Genomic DNA, 19,775 nt, shown 5'->3' on the forward strand with positions numbered 1-19,775 from the left:
TCATCAAACAACCAGACTAATGACTTGGCACAAACCGTACCGGGGCAGAGCCTAGACAAAGCTTTCTTCTGTGTAGACATACATTCACGTGCTGTGAAATATTAGTTTATCTCATAAATATTTATTTACTTCACATCTGCACCTATAATTATCCCTAGGAGGTAATGTAGGATATTTGGCAAACTGCTGACCAACTATCAAAATCTGTGTGACAAAGCTGTGCGATGCACTAGACAGCATGGGGCGAATCCATTTAGGCTACGTTGATGAGAAGTGCAGACCAGTATCGATTCAAGTACTCTTTGAAACAACACTTTGAACAAAGTCAGAGATGAAGAGTGTTTTTATATTTATTACCATTTTTTCCAACCTTACCCTCTTCTCCTCTTCTCAAAAAACAAATTATAATTAAGGTATAATAATTCAGTCTCTGAACATCTGGGTTTGATCCCAACCAAATATTATAAATCAAATTAAAAATCCATTTATCCTAATCCATTCCTGGTCATTTCATCCTGTTTCAGTCTGAAGACGGTGACCATGTGTTCACTTCATAGTTGTTATGCTTCGAACGTTATGCAAATTACTATGAATTTGTGAGTTTGGGCCGTTTGCAACACCATCAAGCGCATTAAAGCATCTGTCGCCTGTTCCATTATGAACCATTAAAATCTCATTGATGTTAAGTGGCACTTGTGGTTTCTTTTTGAAACATTATATTACATAATTCATAAACTGCTGTGCTTGAGGCTATTTTACCTCCTTATTTCCATTTTTGTAACTTTCTTTTTTAGAGACAGATAATTGTGAATGTTACACTGCGTGTGTGCGTGTTCCTGTGTGTACATATTTTAAATAACCATGCCTATTTTCAGCATGATATCAACAGACATCTTCACTGCAGATTATTCTAAAATGTACAAACTTTATCAGGTCATTTATCAGCTCGTCTCCTGCCCCGATGCTTTTTCAACATCCGGAATCTCCTGGTGTTTAATATTCACAGCGTACTCAGATCAAAGCATTATCTCCCTGTAGCAGCGCTGAGCGCTCTTATCTCAGTTACGATTATCGGGCCTTTGCATGCTCTCCTCAGATTTAGAACCAAAAACGTAACCAGAAATACATAAAAACAAACATTAGCATAATACAAAAAGAAGTTGGACTGCTGTGTCTGTTGAAAGTGTGAAAATCACAAGTTTGGTTTGGAAGGGCAGATGTTTTCATTTGCCTTTATTCCAATCTGAGACTTTTAAAGCATGTATCCACATTATTCCTACGCCCCATGACGCTTTGCGCGAATTATGGGTGTAACTTCCGTTAAACCGTAAACAATCAGTGAAAGACGCAATAATATATTTTATATATACTGTGTACAATGACATTACATTATTCTACTCATCCTTCAACCATCTAACATTAAAAGGACATTCAAAAGTGTAAAAGCATCAACAAGGTACTTTAAACAGACCATGAATAACCCCAAAAGCGTGAATCTTTCCACAGCAAAATCGGGCGGTTAAATATGACTGTGGTAATCTGATACTATTTCAAAGTGATTTCAGTCATTTTGACTGATAATAAATTGTATTTACCTGTGAAAACAATCCTGGAAAGAGACGTGAGGATTTGGGGATAAAAAAAGACAGATTTTTCGTGCATTCCAGTGAATTATAATGGCATATACTGTAAATTAAATCAGGAGAACAGACCACAGATGTGCAGTATATGTTGACCTTTTTCATACTTTAAAGGGATAGTTCACTTTGAAATTAAATTTTGGTATGTTTTAGCTTACCTCAAGGGCATCCAAGATGTAGGTGTCTTTTTTTCCGCAGTAGTTTCAATTTTGATAATTTTAGGTCAAACCGTTCTTGTCTGACAGTCCTATAATGCAGGTCTATGGTCACCCCCTCAAAGAGCATGCACAGAGTCCAAATTAAAACAATTCCCCATCGTCCAAATTAAACAATTCCCCATCGTAAGTACACATTGATGGCCTAAGACATGAATCGAGCGGTTTGTGTGAGGAAACGAACAGTATTTATATCGTTTTTACCTCTTGTAACACAGCCACATCCAAGTGATCTGAGGGCGCGCGTGCATCCTGGTGTGTGACGTGTGCGCAGACTGGTGCATAGATATATATACACTAGATGTCGCCTTAAAGACATTCGTTCCAATGAACTGCCGTAGCCAAGGTGACTTCTAGTGTATTCTATGCACCAGTCTGCGCACACGTCACACACCAGGATGCACGCACAAGAGGTAAAAACGATATAAATACTGTTCGTTTTCTCACACAAACCACTCGTTTCGTGTCTTAGGCCATCAATGTGTACTTACGATGGGGAATTGTTTAATTTGGACGATGGGGAATTGTTTTAATTTGGACTCTGTGCATGCTCTTTGAGACAGTGACCATAGACCTGCATGATATGACTGTCAGACAAGAACGGTTTGACCTAAAAATATCAAAATTGAAACTACTGCGGAAAAAAAGACACCTACATCTTGGATGCCCTTGAGGTAAACTAAAACATACCAAAATTTAATTTCAAAGTGAACTATCCCTTTATCAGCGGAATGCAAAAGGAAAACAAGGAAATAATCATGAGGAAAAGAATGCAGTGACTGAAAAGAGCTCTTGCCATAGATAGGGCCTATTCTTTGTTATAACATGTCACGTTAAAATACCAAGTGTTATTCTTAAATAAAACATGAAAGAAAACTGATAGCTTACTGAGTCAAACTGACGGATAAGCTTTATTTGTAGGGCAACCTTATGATTTGAAATGATTCATTTCAGTCTTTTTGAATGGAAGTTCCCCAAACCGGAAGTGCCATCCATAATTCAAAACGCAGGAAGTTCATCTGGAATAAGGTGGATAGAAATAACAAGTATAAAATGCAAGTAAAAATTACTTAAGTGAGCAAATAGACTTGGCATTGTAAGTATGATACTCTAATGATTTGAATGGTTTGTAAACACCTGCTGTGATTCAAGGTGGCAAATTAAGCATTAAGCATCTGTTAGGGGTGACTAAACACATTAAAGCGCAACATCCCTCACATTAAGCCTCCAAAATGAAAATTGTGACCGTCTTCACAGCTGCAGTTTTACCAGTGGACACTGACTCATCTCTTACATGGTGCTGCGAGTTACAGTGACCTGAGCTATTGTCACAAATATGTAAGGAATAAGCAGCAAAATAATGTCCTAGTTCCAAATATATATATATATATATATATATATATATACAATATATATATATATATATATATATATATATATATAATTTTTTTTTTTTTCTGGAATTAAAATATATTCACCCATTAAATTTAGACATTATAGTATTCTCTATTTGCTTACTTGCAAAGATTTCCTATGTATATGCTTTTGTCATTTTTATTAATGTTCTGTTTAGCTTTAATTAAGTTTAATTTCAATTTCAGTTTTAGTCATTTTAAAACTTCAATCTAAATGATTTATGTTATCAATAAAGTAGTTCTTAATAGGAAATAGTTCTTAATAGTCTTGACGATATCAACACTGCTTAGCATGATGATACTGTGTATTGCTTATGATCAAACCCATTCTGGTTATTGAGGATGGACCTAAAAAGTGCTTCCTTTTTTGTTAAACTAATTTGAACACAATACTAATTTTAGCCCTTGATCTAGTGGTAAATGTAGAGGTGTACTAAGCTTTCTTACTTAAGAAATGGATATTTCTGTATATAAAAGCACAATTATTGCCAATTCAGTGTCTGTGTCTGATTATGTTGAAGAAAAAAACACATTTTACATGGGGTGTTCTTACTTTTCACAGTATGTACTGCTGAGCACTTTCAACATGTTGTTGAACATTATGTAATCTGTCAAAACTTTCTCTTCATCTGTGTTCCCAGGGCCAGCCTGTTGATTGTGAAAACATCTTTGTAGCAGTGAAAACTTGTAAGAAGTTCCATTCTGACAGAGGTGAGTGGTACGTCCTTTATAATCCGTGCTCTTAACACATACGTCGCCGCCTCCCTCTCAAGGGTCCCACCTGTTCTTCACAAGAGCACTTAATAAGTAGTAGTAGTAGTAGTAGTAGTAGTAATATAATGTGTCTGAGGTTGTGCGAAAATTTAAAAAGTTATAGCTGATGACACAGTCTGACGTTTTCTTTTGCTTTAACAGTTCAACGAGCGTCAATGTTTGACCTCCAAAGCAACTTGGTATTTGAGAGATTTTTGGCCGAGTGCCCCATCACTCCAGTCTTCTCTCCATTATTAGAGCCCTTCATGGCAACTCTGGGCAGTTGCTAAGTACCAGGCATTAATTCAAACTTAACGAGACAGATAAAGTGTTGCAGTTTGAATTCAGAGAACCATCTGACACATCAGTTGCATCTAATTGCTCTGATTATCATAATTATATGATTATCATATAATCTTGCAAGTCGCTTTGAAGCATTTGGCATTTGGAAGAACACGATATTTCCCCTTCAATTATTTTTAGATAAAACTGCTCCTGTTGTAAATGAAGCATTAGTATTACAGTTGGAATAGCTTGTTACAAATAGGTATATTCATTTATGAAGTAGCCCACTTGAATCATGATTGCATATTTTCAGTAAAAAATGGCGAAATTTCATAAAAAGACAATGCCACCACCACCCACCGCAGTGTTCTGAGGATTGTGGGAGTTATCTCTTATGTGTTGAAGTACTGATTGATTCTCTATTCCCACACAACAGTTCCTGTGGTGAAGAAAACATGGGGTGAACAAGCCTCACTGCTGGAGTATTACAGCGATTACGCAGATCCCTCTATACCGACCGTCAATCTGGGAGTGCCAAACACAGAAAGGGGTGAGTGCTCAAATCTGTTCTCATACTTGGTATATTTGTGACGTGAGATCAGTGTCTAGGTCTATTATTGGAAATAACTATATTTCATTTCGGTGTTTCAATCTTAGGTACTGCACACTCATAGTCAAGCTGTCACTGACACTTTCCAAATTTGGGTGCAAAATTGGGTATAAATTCACCATTAAAAGGTTTGGTGTTGGAAATGTTTTTGACAGAAGTCTTTTATGCTCACCAAGGCTGCATTTATTTGACCAAAAATACATTAAAAAGTAATATTTTGAAGTATTATTAAAATTTTAAATACCTGTTTTCTATTTTAATATATTTTAAAAAGTAATGTATTCCTGTGATGGTAAAGCTGCATTTTCAGCATCATTACTCCAGGCTTCAGTGTCACATGATCCTTCAGAAATCATTCTAATATGCTGATTTGCTGCTCGAGAAATATTTATATGATGAAAACAGTTATGCTGCTTAATATTTTTGTTGATACCGTGAGACATGTCCTGATTTTTTTAAGTAAAGAATGTTCAAAGGAACAGCATTTATTTAAGATAGAAATATTTTATAACATTATAAATGTGATCAATTTAATCCACCCTTTTAAAGCATCAATTTCTTTCAAAATTCTTTCAAATCGTACTGACCCCAAATGTTTGAGCAATATGTTATTTTTATTCTAAAAAAGTTATAATAATAACAACAGCAACCAGAATAGCTAACAGGATTTTAACCTTGCGATGCTATTCATTGGGACACAATTTTAAATACAATATTTTTATGTATTTTTATTTATATTAATATTTTATAGTATGTAATGCATGCAGAAGCCCATTAAAATGACTAAAATAGCTTTTACTACAAACAATTTAATATCAATTTAATAATTATGTCAAAGTGGTACTGTACTGTTATGATTTTAATTGTTGAGAAGGCCAAGACCTCTGACATGTATAGAAAAAGTTTAGCACTGAATCCAGTATTGTATTGAATTTTTGGGACTCTGATTCTAAGGACGGGTTGAATAGAGGTGTAATATGGATGTGAATGCATAAGTCTTCTAACCTGGTGAATCATGTTTGTTGTAAACCTCAGCTGGAATGATTAAAAATGTCTGATCAGATTCTTTTCTGGGAAATTCGATATCATCAGAATTTTTCGTCTGTTTTCTGATGATTGCATAATGCCCTAATTAATGTAAGATGCGGTTAGTAAATGCTGTGTGCTCTAGGGACAATTTCTCTATCAATCTCTTTCCATCGCTACCAACCCACAAGCTGATAAGCTGCACTTCCATGGCAGTCTGTCACTGGTGACCTATGCGAATGTGATCATAATGCTTATCTTCTGATAAGAACAGGAAGTCAAATGCGAGCCACAAGTTTTTTTTTCCTAACATTCAAACTATTTGAAGTACCTCCGATGGGTCAATCTTTTTTGATTACCTTCTCCCTTTTGTTTGATATTCTAAAATGCTCTTGACACATTCTGTTCCTCTGTTCTCTCCACTTGTTTATTCATAATGATATTCATTTGACATAGGCCTAATGTCTGTGACTAAAACCCTCTTCAGTAGATTAAATTAATTCGCTCTCTTAATCTCAAATGATGTCAAAGCAAAATTAAATGCGGATTCTTGCGTTTATCATTGGCAGATAGTGACGAAAGTGAAGCTGTATATCACTGTTTAAAGTTAAGAGGGATGAAAAATTCACTATTTACTGTCACTACAGTATATCTATCTATCGATCCATTTATTATATATACAGCTCTAGAAATACTCAAGAGACCATTGCAAAATTAGCAGTTTCTCTTGATTTATTATTTATATGTATCTGTTTGAGTAAAATGAAGATTTTTTTATTTATTCTACAAACTACTGACAACATTTCTTCCAAATTTCAAAAATAAATATATTGTCAAATTAGAGCAGTTATTTGCAGAAAATGACAACTGATAAAAATAATGGAAAAAAAGATGCCATGTTTTCAGACCTCAAATAATGCAAAGAAAACAAGTTTATATTAATTTTTAAACACTATATATTGTTTTGGGAAGCGTTCAGAAATCAATATTTGGTGGAATAACCCTGATTTCCTATCAAAGCTTTCGTGCGTCTTGGCATGCTCCCTATAAGTCGGTCACATTGCTGTTGGGACTTAATGCCACTCCTGGTGAAAAAGCTCAAGCAGCTTGGCTTTATTTAATGGCTGGTGACACTCTTGCTTACATTCCAGAGGTTTTCAGTGGGGTTCAGGTCTGGAGATTGTGATGGCCATGACAGGGTATTGATCTGGAGGTCCTCCATCTACACCTTGGTTGGCCTGGCTGTGTGGATTGGAGCATTGTCCTGTGGGAAAAACCAATCCTTCGAGACGTGGAAGCGTGTTTTCTTCCAGGATAATCTTGTAGACGGCTTGAGTCACGCATCCTTCACAAAGACGGATCTTCCTGATTCTGATCTTTTCTGATGAGTCCAGTTTTCATCTTCTCTAATGGTTAGACGGAGACCTGGAGAGGCCTACAACCCACAGTCTCTCGCACCCACTGAGTAATTTGGTGGAGGATTGGTGTTGATCTGGTGGTTCTTCTGTAAGGCTAGAATCTGGCATATACGTCTTTGAGAAGGATGCGTGACTCAAGCCACGTACAAGATTGTTCTGAAAGAAAAAGTGCTTCCTTCCCCAACTCGAAGGATTGTTTTTTTTTTGTGCACGACAAAAAATGCTCCAATTACACAGCCAGGCCAATCAAGGTGTTCAGTCCTGTTCCTGTCAATCTAAGGGTATGGCCAATTTAATTCAAATTCACACTTATGAATTGAAAGGGAGCAACTTCTGAATTTTGCACAACTCTGTTTGACACGTTCCTGTCTAATTCTTTTCCCTAGAATTTGTGCCATTTTTCCAAACATATACACACAGTCACTCTTGTTCCCATCATTGTTGTCTTGAGGGTGGATTTAACTGGTGGCTGCAAGCTATTCGATGGCCGGCACATTACAGGGGCCACTGATATTTGTTGTGAAGGGGGTCCTGTTCTCCCTGTGCAGTCTGACAGCAAGCACATCCTGTTCTGCTCTCTTCCCTTAGCCTTCATTGTCACTGCCACATTCATGCTTTTCTCGCATTATTGTCACCAGTGCAGTTTCTTCGGGGTCTTTCTGCTTACGGTGGAAATTCTCTATTCAATATCAAAGTCTGATTCTTGGCTTAGGAAAACATTTCCAGCTGATATCACATCATGTCTGCAGTACTTATCCAAAGGGTACATAACTGAGATATAGAGTTCCGTTCTCATTGCATTTCCCATTCAGCCTGTGGATGGACAGAGTGCATTCATTTGCTGAGTTGTAAAGCTCTCAGCAAAGTCAGACAAAGTCAACTGACCTCTGGGTGTTGAAAAAAACAACAACATGATGCACAGTATCTGATGGAAGACATTGTTTAGAAGAAATGGTGTTTAGGAAGGTGCCGCTGACATTTATTGTACGTTCCGAATGCAAGTTATAAATAATCAAGTTATAGACTCGGAATTGCGAGAAATAGAGTCAGAATTGCATGATAAAACTATCAATTCTGTCAATATTCTGTCAATATAAAAACTTGCAATTCGGAGAGGAAAAAAGTCTGAATTGTGAGATATAAACTTGCAATTGTAAGAAAAAAAGTCAAAATTGTGAGATAAAGTGTCACAATTACCTTTTTATTTTTTTATTACTTGGCGGAAACAAGATTCCATGTCTGTTTGCAGGTCACTGTGGAAAAACATTCGCCATCTTAAGAAGATTTTTGAGCAGTCACGTGCCCAAGACCGATTGGCTGTTGATTGTAGATGATGATACTCTTATAAGGTAAGGCTGTCTGTTTCTGCACATCCAGGCGAACATACTGTATTCCTGTTGTTTGGGAAATTGCATGTTTTTACAAGGAGTCAATTTACACATTTAGTGGGTGGCATAATGTGTTTTGTTCTCACAGCTTACCCAGACTGCAGGCCTTGCTGAGCTGCTATGACTCCAGAGAGCCAGTGTGTCTGGGAGAGCGCTATGGGTACGGACTGGGTCAGGGAGGATACAGTTACATCACTGGTGGTGGGGGGTGAGTGATTGATTGATATCAAATACCAAATTTCGGGCCGTTTACACGGCACCGTTTTCAACTAAAAGCAGAAAACTGTTTATGCTTTTGGCCGTTCATTTACATGACAATGGCGTTTTGGGGAAAATGCTAACTTTTGAAAATGGGTTTCCATCTCCATGTAAATTACAAAAAACGTGGTGTGTGTGTGTGTGTGTGTGTGTGTGTGTGTGTGTGTGTGTGTGTGTGTAGACAAAATAGAATTTGAATATCGGCCATTTATTATATTTTGGCAATAGAATTAAATAATTATTGGCTTGATGGAATTGCACACAAGTTTAATATCCAATATTTAAAGTCTAAGACCACTGACATAAAATAATTTTTGACATGAATACATAATTTGGTGTAAATACAAACAGTTATCACTGCCATGACGACAGTCTAATCTTACAATTCATAGTCATGACGACAAAGTGCGCTAACCACAATTGACCACAATCAGCTCTCTAATTTGGCCCCCACAGATAAATGCACACATGCGGTGCAATTTTCTTGCATATTTTGGCAGCAGTTCCGTCAGAAATGAGCTTACCGTAAGAGACTCTGGAGTTAGTGCACATGCAACCACCTGGTATTCACAAACTTATAACATTTTACAATAAGCTCTCATTTGTTAGCATTAGTTAAAGGGTTAGTTCACCCAAAAATGAAAATCCTGTCAGTAATTACTCACCCTCACCCTCATGTTGTTCCAACCCCGTAAGACTCTCGTTCATCTTCAGAACACAAATTTAGATATTTTTTATGAAATCTGAGAGCTGGATCACTCCTTCATAGGCCGAAGATGAACGAAAGTCTTACGGGGTTGGAACAACATGAGGGTGAGTGAATACTGACAGAATTGTCATTTTTGGGTGAACTAACCCTTTATTGTGTTAACTAACTTGAACTAACAATGAGCAAATACATTTGTTACAGTATTTATTCATCTTTGTTAATTAAAATTCTGCCATTTATTGTTTGTTAATGTTAGTTTATAGTGCATTAACTAATGTTAACATTTTGATTTTAATAATGGATTAGAAAATGTTGAAATTAACATTAACTAAAATGAATAAATGCTGTAGAAGTATTGTTCATTCTTAGTTTATGTTAACTAAAGTTATTAATTAATGAAACCTTATTGTAAAGTGTGACCCACAAACCTTACAATGGCAAATCAATAGATCAACGTATGTTTTTTAAATGTCCTGCACTGAAGAAGTCACGTACTGTACACAGTGCTGTTGTGTTGTGTATTGAACAGGATGGTGTTCAGTCGAGAGGCTGTGGTCCAGCTGTTGGCCAGCGGCTGTAAGTGCTACAGTAACGATGCTCCTGATGACATGGTTTTGGGCATGTGTCTCAATGCTCTACGAGTTCCTGTCACACACAGTCCCCTGTTCCACCAGGTACACGCACACATTTTTACCTAATCTTACTATAGGCTATTATATAATTGTATTATTTCATAAGCATTTTTGTCTCCAGAAGAATGTTTTTCCTACTCAGACAGTGTTGCCTAGCTATCAAAATTATTATTGCAAAAATAAATATTAGTACTTTTATTATTTATTTATTTATTTATGTATCTATTTATTTTCAGACTTCTCCGGATTTTTTTAAAAACATTTTTGTCATCAAAAGTATAACTAGGTCATGGCACATACACAGACTCCTTCGGGACTTAATGACGTACCCTGTCCTAATGTCAGCACACAATGTTGTGCTGCCATGTTTTGTCCAGTTATCAAAGGTACAAAAGGTGTTGGCTGCACAGCAAGTGCCCCAAATTGTTTTCCTGTTGGTCTTCATTTTTCAGTGCACTAGATGTCTAAGATTATGTTCTGTGTGTGCACAATGATTTTGTGCAATTTTTGAACAAAACTACATTTTCCAATGTAGGATGGACAATACAGGTCTCTGTATATTTCCTAGATAATTTAAAGCGCTGATCTTTGCAGATAGAATGATGGCACGTTCATTCTGAGTTATTTACGGGGAAAAAAATTGATTATAATATTGCTTTTTCTGCCATTTCTAAACTCATCTTCCTCATTGTACTGCAAGAAGCAGTCCGGATATGCTCTGTATATATATATTTTTATCTTTCTAAGTAAATTATGCTAGCAGAATCGTTGTCACCAAAGGTCTCAACTAGCAGTGTTATGTAACCAAAGTTTTACTGATAACTCAGTGGTTGCTTTAGACTCATTTTGATGGACAGGGTCATACAAATTCTGTCATAATCTATTATTACCCTTCATTTTGAATTTCATATTTTAATGATTATAGGCTTTTGTTTGAGAACAGATAAACAGAGACTGCATCACTTTTCATGTTCAACACTACATGAAGCAGATGAATGTTTGTTTGTTTTCTCTGCAGTAACAGCGGAGGCCACTAAATCATGACCTTTGTGTCTGAACAGGCAAATATGAACAACGCAATATTACAAAATACAATTACAATTAAAATATGAACAAATCACATAATTGATTAACGGAACTAAAGTTAGTCGATTATGTGCCTGAACTCAAACCTTCCTCCTGGTCCTTCTGAAATTGTGATTACGAGCTTGTCACATTCAAGTGCTTTGTTGTCTGAAAGAACAGGAGTCATGGATGACACCAGGTTTATTCTTGCCTATTTATTAGGAAAATCGTATTAAAGCCAAAATGATATTTAGCGTCCCAATCATTGACAACAATATAGACATTCACTGCTCTATCTAGATAGTCAGCTTGCTGATCGACTATTCTAGAATTTAAGTCAAATACAGGCTATTTTCGCTGTGTATAAAACATAAGTTTCAAATGATTATTCATGTATAAAAGTATGCATTACTTAAATGACAAGACAAGGTGATAAAGCTGATGTGGAAAAATCTAATAAAGAATAGCCATCACAGCAGCAATCGTTCTCTTCTCCGCCATGTTTAAAGTTTATGGCATGCCCAACTCGGAAACTCGGGTATCATATGAGTTTCCCATTGGTAAATACGACTTGGGAGGGTGTTCTTGTCCAATTTTCTTACTAAGATACTTGTATTTACGATAATTCCGGCAGCACATGAAGGCAGCGTTAAACTGGGTGCTTGTGCTGGTGACAGCTAAACATTGTTTTTTTTTTTTTTTTGTATTTCATCGCATCCGCATCAGTCCCTCTTTTTCACGTCTTTTATCAACGACATCACAACTATTTGGCCATTTGAAGAAACTTTTCAACTCAGCTGCTGTGATATTTTTGCAATTATTTTTAATAGAAAAGTCCCTTTCAGGCATTTCATTTGACAGCCAGCTTTGAAATGCCTCTCGGGCAGCTATTTCAAAGTCAAAGTCAAAATTTATTTATATAGCACCATTTATACAGACAAGCTGACCAATGTGCTTTACAAAGCAATAAAATATCACACAACAGACAAAGCAAGAAAAATTCAATACAAATTACAAGTTATTAAAAGCAATTGAATAAAAGTGTGTTTTCAAGCGTGATTTGAAAACTGACAAGTCAGATGCAGAATGAACATGATTAGGCAAGCTATTCCATAGTGTCGGGCCCGCAATGGCAAAGGCACGATGACCTCTGTGTTTTAACCTGTACCGTGGTATAGATAAAAGTTTCTGTGTACCTGACTTAAGATCTCTGGAAGGATTGTATTGCTCTAAGAGCTCAGATAGATAAAGGGGAGCTAGGTTATTTAGGCACTTGTAGACAAATAAAAGAATTTTAAAATCAACCCTAAAACGAGTGAAGGGATGCTAAAATCGGGGTAATATGTTCACGTTTGCGAATGCCTTTTAAAAGTCTCGCTGCTGCATTTTGGACTATTTGAAGACGTTTTAGAGTTGTTGAATTTATTCCATAGTATAAAGAATTACAATAGTCCAGTCGAGATGACAAGAATGCATGTATCACCCATTCAAAAGCTTGGGGACATAGAAAAGCCTTAACTTTAGTCAGCATACGTAGATGGAAAAAACAAGATCTGACAACAAAATTTACTTGCTTATCCAGTTTCAAGAAACTATCTAATGAAACACCAAGATTTTTCACACTGGTATTTACTGGCAAAGAAAGAGTATATGCTTCAGGGAGGTGGTTTAATCTACTTTTAGAAGGACCAAAGAGTATAAGTTCCGTTTTATTTTCATTTAATTTTAGGAAGTTTGCTGACATCCACTTCTTTATTTCGTGTAGGCACGCCAACAGGTGCTCGAATGAATTTTTTCCTGCCCGTTTAATAGGAACATAAATCTGAATGTCATCTGCATAGCAGTGAAACGACACATCATATTTTTTAAATATGGATCCCAAAGGGAGCATATAGAGGGAAAAGAGCATAGGGGCCAGGATTGAGCCCTGAGGGACACCCCCCCCCCCCCCCCCCCCAGATGTCATTAAAAACCTTCAATAGTGCTGATTCAGTACTGTGGAGTGCTCGAAAACCGGATTGAAACTTCTCATATATAGAATGTAAATTTAGATAAGAATGTAGTTGATTTGGCAAATTAGAGATAGGCCTATAGTTATTCAAAACAGCAGGATCAAGGTCTGGTTTCTTGATTGATGGAAGTACTAAGGCATTTTTCAGATCAGCTGGAAAGATCCCTAAACTAAGTGATTTATTAACAAGGGTGAGTAAACTTGGTCCTAATGTGTCAAAAAGTTGTATTAAACTACGAGGTGGAATAATGTCTAATGAACAAATTGTAGGCCTAAGATGGGTAATCATTTCTTGTAGATGTGAGATAGAAATAGAATCAAATTCATGACAAACTGAGGAGCATGGAGGTAGCATAAACTGAGTGTTTTCAGTGTCATAATTGTTCTGAATTTCATCAGTACCTGGCCTTTGATTTTCGATCTTATTAGAAAAAAATCTAAGAAAATCATCACCATTTAGGTGGGAGGGTACCGGATATGCTTTAATAGGTGGATTTAAAGCAGAGTTTATAGTAGAAAAAAGTAACCTTGGCTTTTGTCTATATTTTTCAGTTATTTGTGAAAAATACTGACATTTTGCCGCCTTAACTGCATTTTGAAAATTAGAAAAAGCATCTCTCAGTACTTCGTGATACACCTGAAGTCTATGCTTTCTCCATCTTCGTTCAGCCTGTCTACATAGTCGTCTAAAACTGTGTACAGACTCGTTCAGCCATGGCTCAGTTTTTTTCTTTAAGCGTTTAGGTTTAAGTGGAGCAACAGAATCTATTGTCTGAAGTTTAAAATCATTGGTTACCCGTAAGCCAATCACATAACGTTTGGTTATGGCCAGGGGCGTAGCAGCCATTATAAAAGTGGGGGGGACAAAAGCTGTATGTGACCATAGGACGTGACCCAAAGGTGATGTTCATTTTCCTGGCTCAAAACGAGGCGGAGGTGGTAAAATCCTAATAATGTTTAATAATAAGATAATTAAATGTGTAATTTTTTTGTAGATCATCATACCCTAATGTGTTTCCCACATTATTTTTGTTGGTGGAGCTTGTAACCTCTAGGGGGGTCCGGGGGGCATGCCCCCCCGTAAGAAAATTTTGTACATTTTAAAGATAAATTCATTAATCTGGTGCACTTTGAGTCACCTGAATCCACTGTTAAAAATAAATAATCCACCCACAAACCGCCCGATGATATTCTCTGATTTAGATATCTGCATCTGATCATCACATTACAATTATTCAAATTCTGGTATCAAATTATTCAAATTATGGTAACATATCACACTGAAGTAGGCTGATTTAAAATGAACATTTATTTAAAATAAAAGTTCTTCTTTTGGCAAAATTATTTCCTTATAGCCTTAACAGAGGCTTTACTCCCTTCAAACTTAAATTGTCAATGTTTCATTACATCACTGTTTGAAAACACAATTTTTTTTGTACCTTTTATAAAGGCATTTCCCCCCTAATTTTATGCTCCATCTTTCATTTTAAATTCTTAAATTTGATCAATATATTCAATTAAAATAATAAGACACTAGGCTGTTACCAATCAAATTAAATAATTTACATTGAAAAATTATAACTGTATTAAATTAGACTATTTTAAATATTTTTGAATATACAAATAAGGAATGTTGAAAAGAATGATACTTTATGAAACTAAACCGCCAGTAGGAGGCGGCAGGCAACCGTCTTAATGAGCGAGTCATTGAGTCATTCATTCAAACGATTCGTTCAAACGGCTGATTTATTCAGAATGAGGCAGTTTATGAATGGGTAATTGAATCTTTGACTCAACCGATTTGTTCAAAACGCTGAATCATTCAGTAATGCAACGAGTGTTGCTGTGAGATGCGCGTTCTGCTGTGATCTTTGTTTGGGACTATTTTCGCTGATGAAACAGAGCAAAAACAGTCATTGCGACTAAAATGTAAGTGAGTACATTTTTGAGTACATCAAGTAAAATTAATGTAAGTTAATTTTAACTGTTTGTTTATTGAACTGTTATGAAACCAGTCACGGTTTCAATCTTGATGGCATTCAGGAAAACAGCTGGTCGTGTGTAGCCTTAGGCTATATATTGTTTCTTAACTAGGCTATATTGTTTCTAAAATGTTATAACTTCACGAGCCTCGACAGCGCACATTAGGCCTATATTATTATCAACTATAGGCTATCAATCGCCACTTACATCAAATGAAATAAAGGGTGGGAGACATGACATGCAATTCTACCCGTCCATGATGTCATAACCTAATAAAAATGGGTATTTTTTTAAAATATAAATCTTCATGTTGTTCCTCAGACAAGATATTATTACAGCATACCATACATGTAGTTGGTGTATAAAGACCTCTACTTCAAATTTTTATCTAAACATCAAAATTGTCATGTGGTGTGACTGTCCGGGATATGTGTGACCTTACTAATATGACAATATATATCAGCAAAGTATAAATAATTGATAGATTTACAGTTTAAGTAACAGAATTAGGCCATTTCAACAGACACAGAAAGTGTTGATGTCTGTGTATGATTTTAAAGCAAGTTCTGGCCAAATACATTTTGTCCGTAAAATGGGCTTCATATGATGAGACACTGCAATCTATATTTTGAATGGATAATAATTTGGATATCATTATGATGAAGAGGTCCACACTCATCCAGGAAGTTGCAGTTTCATCTCTGGAGTGGTTTGCAAGGTCAAGAGTTGAGTTCTGGCTTTTTAATTTTTAATTAAAAAGCTCTGTATCTGACATGCTCACTAGTGGTCAATGTTTTGTGTCTTATGGTGTGACATTATTTACATAAAAATGAAACACTTTTATACGAATTTTACTTATTAATTCTTAAAAATCATTCCTGCCATGTGGCAATTTACATGCTAAGTATAAGCTAGCTGTTTTTAGTTAACCAAGAGATTAGCTTAACTGAGCAAAACGTCATATGGTGTGACACTCTATCATATGGTTTGAATGTTTTTCTAAGTCACACCAAATGATATTTTTGTCACACAATATTACATACACCTTTTTTAATGATAAATAAATAACTATTCAAAACATATTCAATGATAATAGTGAATGTTTAATAGTGATCATTAAATTACCTATACAATGAATGTATTTCTTTTCAATTTCTTTTACTCAATTTGATGTTCTTGAAGTGAGATGGTGTTTGATTTACTCATATTTATGAGTTTCTTATAATTTTAAAAGTTTTAAAACAATGTTAGTATGTTTATTGATTAATGTTAACTGAATTGAATTAATTGAATGTTGAATGCAAATAAAATACAGTTTTTTGCATTGACAAATTGTGGAGTGGTGCAGTTTATCATATAGCGTGACACTATATAATTTGGTGTGACATTCAGAATTGTGCCAGTAAAAATACTTTCTTAATTATAAATCATAAAAAGGTCAACAGAACACAAGAGAAATAGTATCAGCAAGAGTCACAAGCATTTTCATAGATTTATAACTGGGTTTAACATAATTAATCTAAAATATCTGGAAAGGCTGAGGAGAGATGACTTACTTTGCATGATGGTTTAGAAAAACAATACAAAATCTAATGAATCTGCACAAAAGAAATGTTAAATCTTAAGAGAGTAATGAAAACTATTTATGTTGAAGTTAGTTAATTAGGGAGAGTATATCCCATTTTCATTTTATATAGAATAACTTTTATGTCACACCATATGACAATTTTAGGCACGAATGCAACAAATTGGTGAATAAATCCAATTACAAATACAAAATCTAAAAGACCACATATATTGTGGGAAAAGCAAGAGTCAGTACAACACAACACAATATTTTTTATGCCTAATATTTGAAGTAAAAAATAAAAACTTTTTTCAGGCTTATATGTCTCCCACCCTAAAACAGAATCATCCATTCCTCACGTTTTCGGTGATTGCCTGGTTATTTTTTATTTTTATATTAAAAATTGTTTTAATCAGGGCATTTGTCCGAGAAAAAAAAAAAAAATGCGGGGGACAGAATCACCGGTTTCTAAAAGTGAGGGGGACGTGTCCCCCCCGGTTGCTACGCCCCTGGTTATGGCGTGTGTTATGCGCATGCTCAGCCGCATCTAACTTCCACTGTAAACACATGTATGATGCGAAAACAAAACCATCGAGCGAAATACCGGAGTGAACATGGCTGTGAACGACTTTTGCAGATTATGTGAAGTAAATCTACGCATCCACAGTACAATCAGCGTCTACGTCACGGCTCTCAGCCCGCCCTCTGTTCGTTGATTGGCCGGCTGTTTTCAGGCCGGAGGAAAACGGAAAGCTATTACGCTGTCTCAGACTGAGTACAGAAGCGAAATGAAATTGAGCGGAAGTAAGAAGTCTGACGTAGTCAGGCTACAAATAGATCACCCTTGCTGGAATCTGTCAAAATGATAGACGCCCTTCACTGCTAAAAAAAAAAGTTCAGTCAGTGACGGAAAATATTCAATTAACTTCATTTGTTAATTCATTTTAACACTGCTTTCACTACTCTTTTATAAGCCATTTGGGTTCAATCAAACATCACATCATCATTTTATTTATTAAGTCGAGCGCACTATTTAATATCTCCCGTATACAGGCGTTGCCAAGCAACGTGGCCACAGCGACCCGACCGCAGCAGTTGATCAGTGAGTTTGAGCCAGCGCAATCATTTAGAACTGTCATCAGGCAAATTGACGGGACGCCTTTCCTAGGTGTCCATTATCACTTTTTAACGGACACCCTGCAGCCAATCAGAATCGAGTATTCACCCAGACCATGGTATAACAGGAAGTTAGTAACAGTAGTAGTTTCACTTGGTAACACTAATCATATCTGCACCTGTGTTTATTTTTGTATTCTGTCTCAGGCTCGTCCAGAAGATTACGCTAAGGAGTTCTTGGCCCACCAGACCCCCATTTCCTTCCACAAACACTGGAACATAGACCCTATTGTGGTGTTTAACAAGTGGTTGAAGAACGGCGAACACACAGAAGGACTACAGAAAAGCACTAAAGAAGAATTATAGTGTTTGTGTGTGTGCGTGTGTATGCGCGAGTAGTAGTGAGAGTGTGTATGTCTGGTCTGACGTGCAAAAATGTTATTGTTCGCTCTTCATTGTTACATATGTTTTAAATTTTGTGAATCTTGCACAAACATGAATGGAAGGATGCCTTCTGATCTGTATGAATGTCCTTAACAGTGTTTTCTTGGGAGTTGCATGTCTCAAATGTCTGAAATATGAATATTCCACAATTAACCCAACCTGTCCAATGTTATTTGTAGGTTTATTTTTAAACACCTTTGTTTTCTAAAAGGTTTGAATTATGTGTGAATTATAATATTGAAATTTATGATAAAATGCAAATCCTGTTGCCTTAAATTCATTTTTGCAGTGTCCTGATTTCAGTATTGAATGCAAAACCAACTGCCTCTTATAACTAATGAGACTGCATTGAAGCCTTTGTCATGAGGTTATTTTTGGCCCGCGCTGGTGCACAGAGCCAGAAAAAATAGAATATATTATGAATCACTTAAAGGAACACTATTATCTGGAAGTTGTCAAAAGATGTTCCCATGGTAATGAGTTTCTCAGTCATTCATAGGTTATTCACTGAGATCAAACTTTGCATTTAAATGTCAAGTGTGGAATTTATATGCCTAATGATGACTGTTTCCAAACAGTTTTTTTCTGAACATCTGTTTGGTCAGACAGGTGGTCCAGCCTAAAATCAACTTCCAGTTATGCTCATTTGGATTTAAGTAACTGTCAAATCTCAATGAAATCTTCAATAAAATGCTGGTTACAATTTTGCTACGGCCAAAAGCTTTGGGAGAAAAAGCTTTTAAATGTAATTTACAAAAAGAATAATTCAGGTTTGTACATTTTGTTTAGGATGAATAAAACATGACAAGATTAAATATCCTGTGCAAGCTTGTCCTGGACAAGTGCTTTACCTGGGCTCTGTGCTCTCCTCGAAAAGAGCCTACTGAATTTTAATCCACAACAAATGGATGGGAGTGTGCACTACTATTGCAATGTGAAATTGATCTGTTACCAGTTACTTCAAGGAAAGATTGATGAACTGCTTGAAGCAAATGTAGTTGTGTCCGACAGCTCGTACTCAGAGAGAGAGAGATGGAGAGATAGACAAACAGATGGACAGATAGACAAAGATAGATAGGCAGAGAGACCGATGGATGGATGGATGGATGGATGGATGGATGGATTATGTATGAATAAGGAGACTAACTTCAGGTTTTGGTGGTAAAACAGAGAGGGACTTGTGGTTAAAGCTCTCAAGGATTAAGGAGAAAGAAATCTCTCCTGGACATCCCCAATTTTG

The 19,775-nt window shown here is 36.1% G+C and overlaps 1 protein-coding gene across 2 annotated transcripts in view; it reads left to right on the top strand.

Annotated features, from left to right (window-relative positions):
- Nucleotides 1-19,359, top strand: part of b3glcta (beta 3-glucosyltransferase a) — a 95,837-nt gene extending 76,478 nt beyond the window's left edge. Inside the window, exons 10-15 of one of the 2 annotated variants that reach the window (XM_081371272.1) lie at nucleotides 3,912-3,981; nucleotides 4,745-4,858; nucleotides 8,612-8,711; nucleotides 8,839-8,958; nucleotides 10,247-10,391; nucleotides 18,299-19,359. In XM_081371272.1, coding sequence (XP_081227398.1) covers nucleotides 3,912-3,981; nucleotides 4,745-4,858; nucleotides 8,612-8,711; nucleotides 8,839-8,958; nucleotides 10,247-10,391; nucleotides 18,299-18,457 — 708 coding nt within the window. In that variant the 3' untranslated portion in view covers nucleotides 18,458-19,359. The remainder of the gene's footprint in view (nucleotides 1-3,911; nucleotides 3,982-4,744; nucleotides 4,859-8,611; nucleotides 8,712-8,838; nucleotides 8,959-10,246; nucleotides 10,392-18,298) is intronic. The other variant, XM_081371273.1, reaches the window with a different exon arrangement.
- The last annotated feature ends 416 nt before the right edge of the window (nucleotides 19,360-19,775 follow it).

The sequence above is a fragment of the Scardinius erythrophthalmus genome (assembly GCF_964197995.2).
Source record: "Scardinius erythrophthalmus genome assembly, chromosome: 7".
NCBI classification, from domain to species: Eukaryota; Metazoa; Chordata; class Actinopteri; order Cypriniformes; family Leuciscidae; genus Scardinius; species Scardinius erythrophthalmus.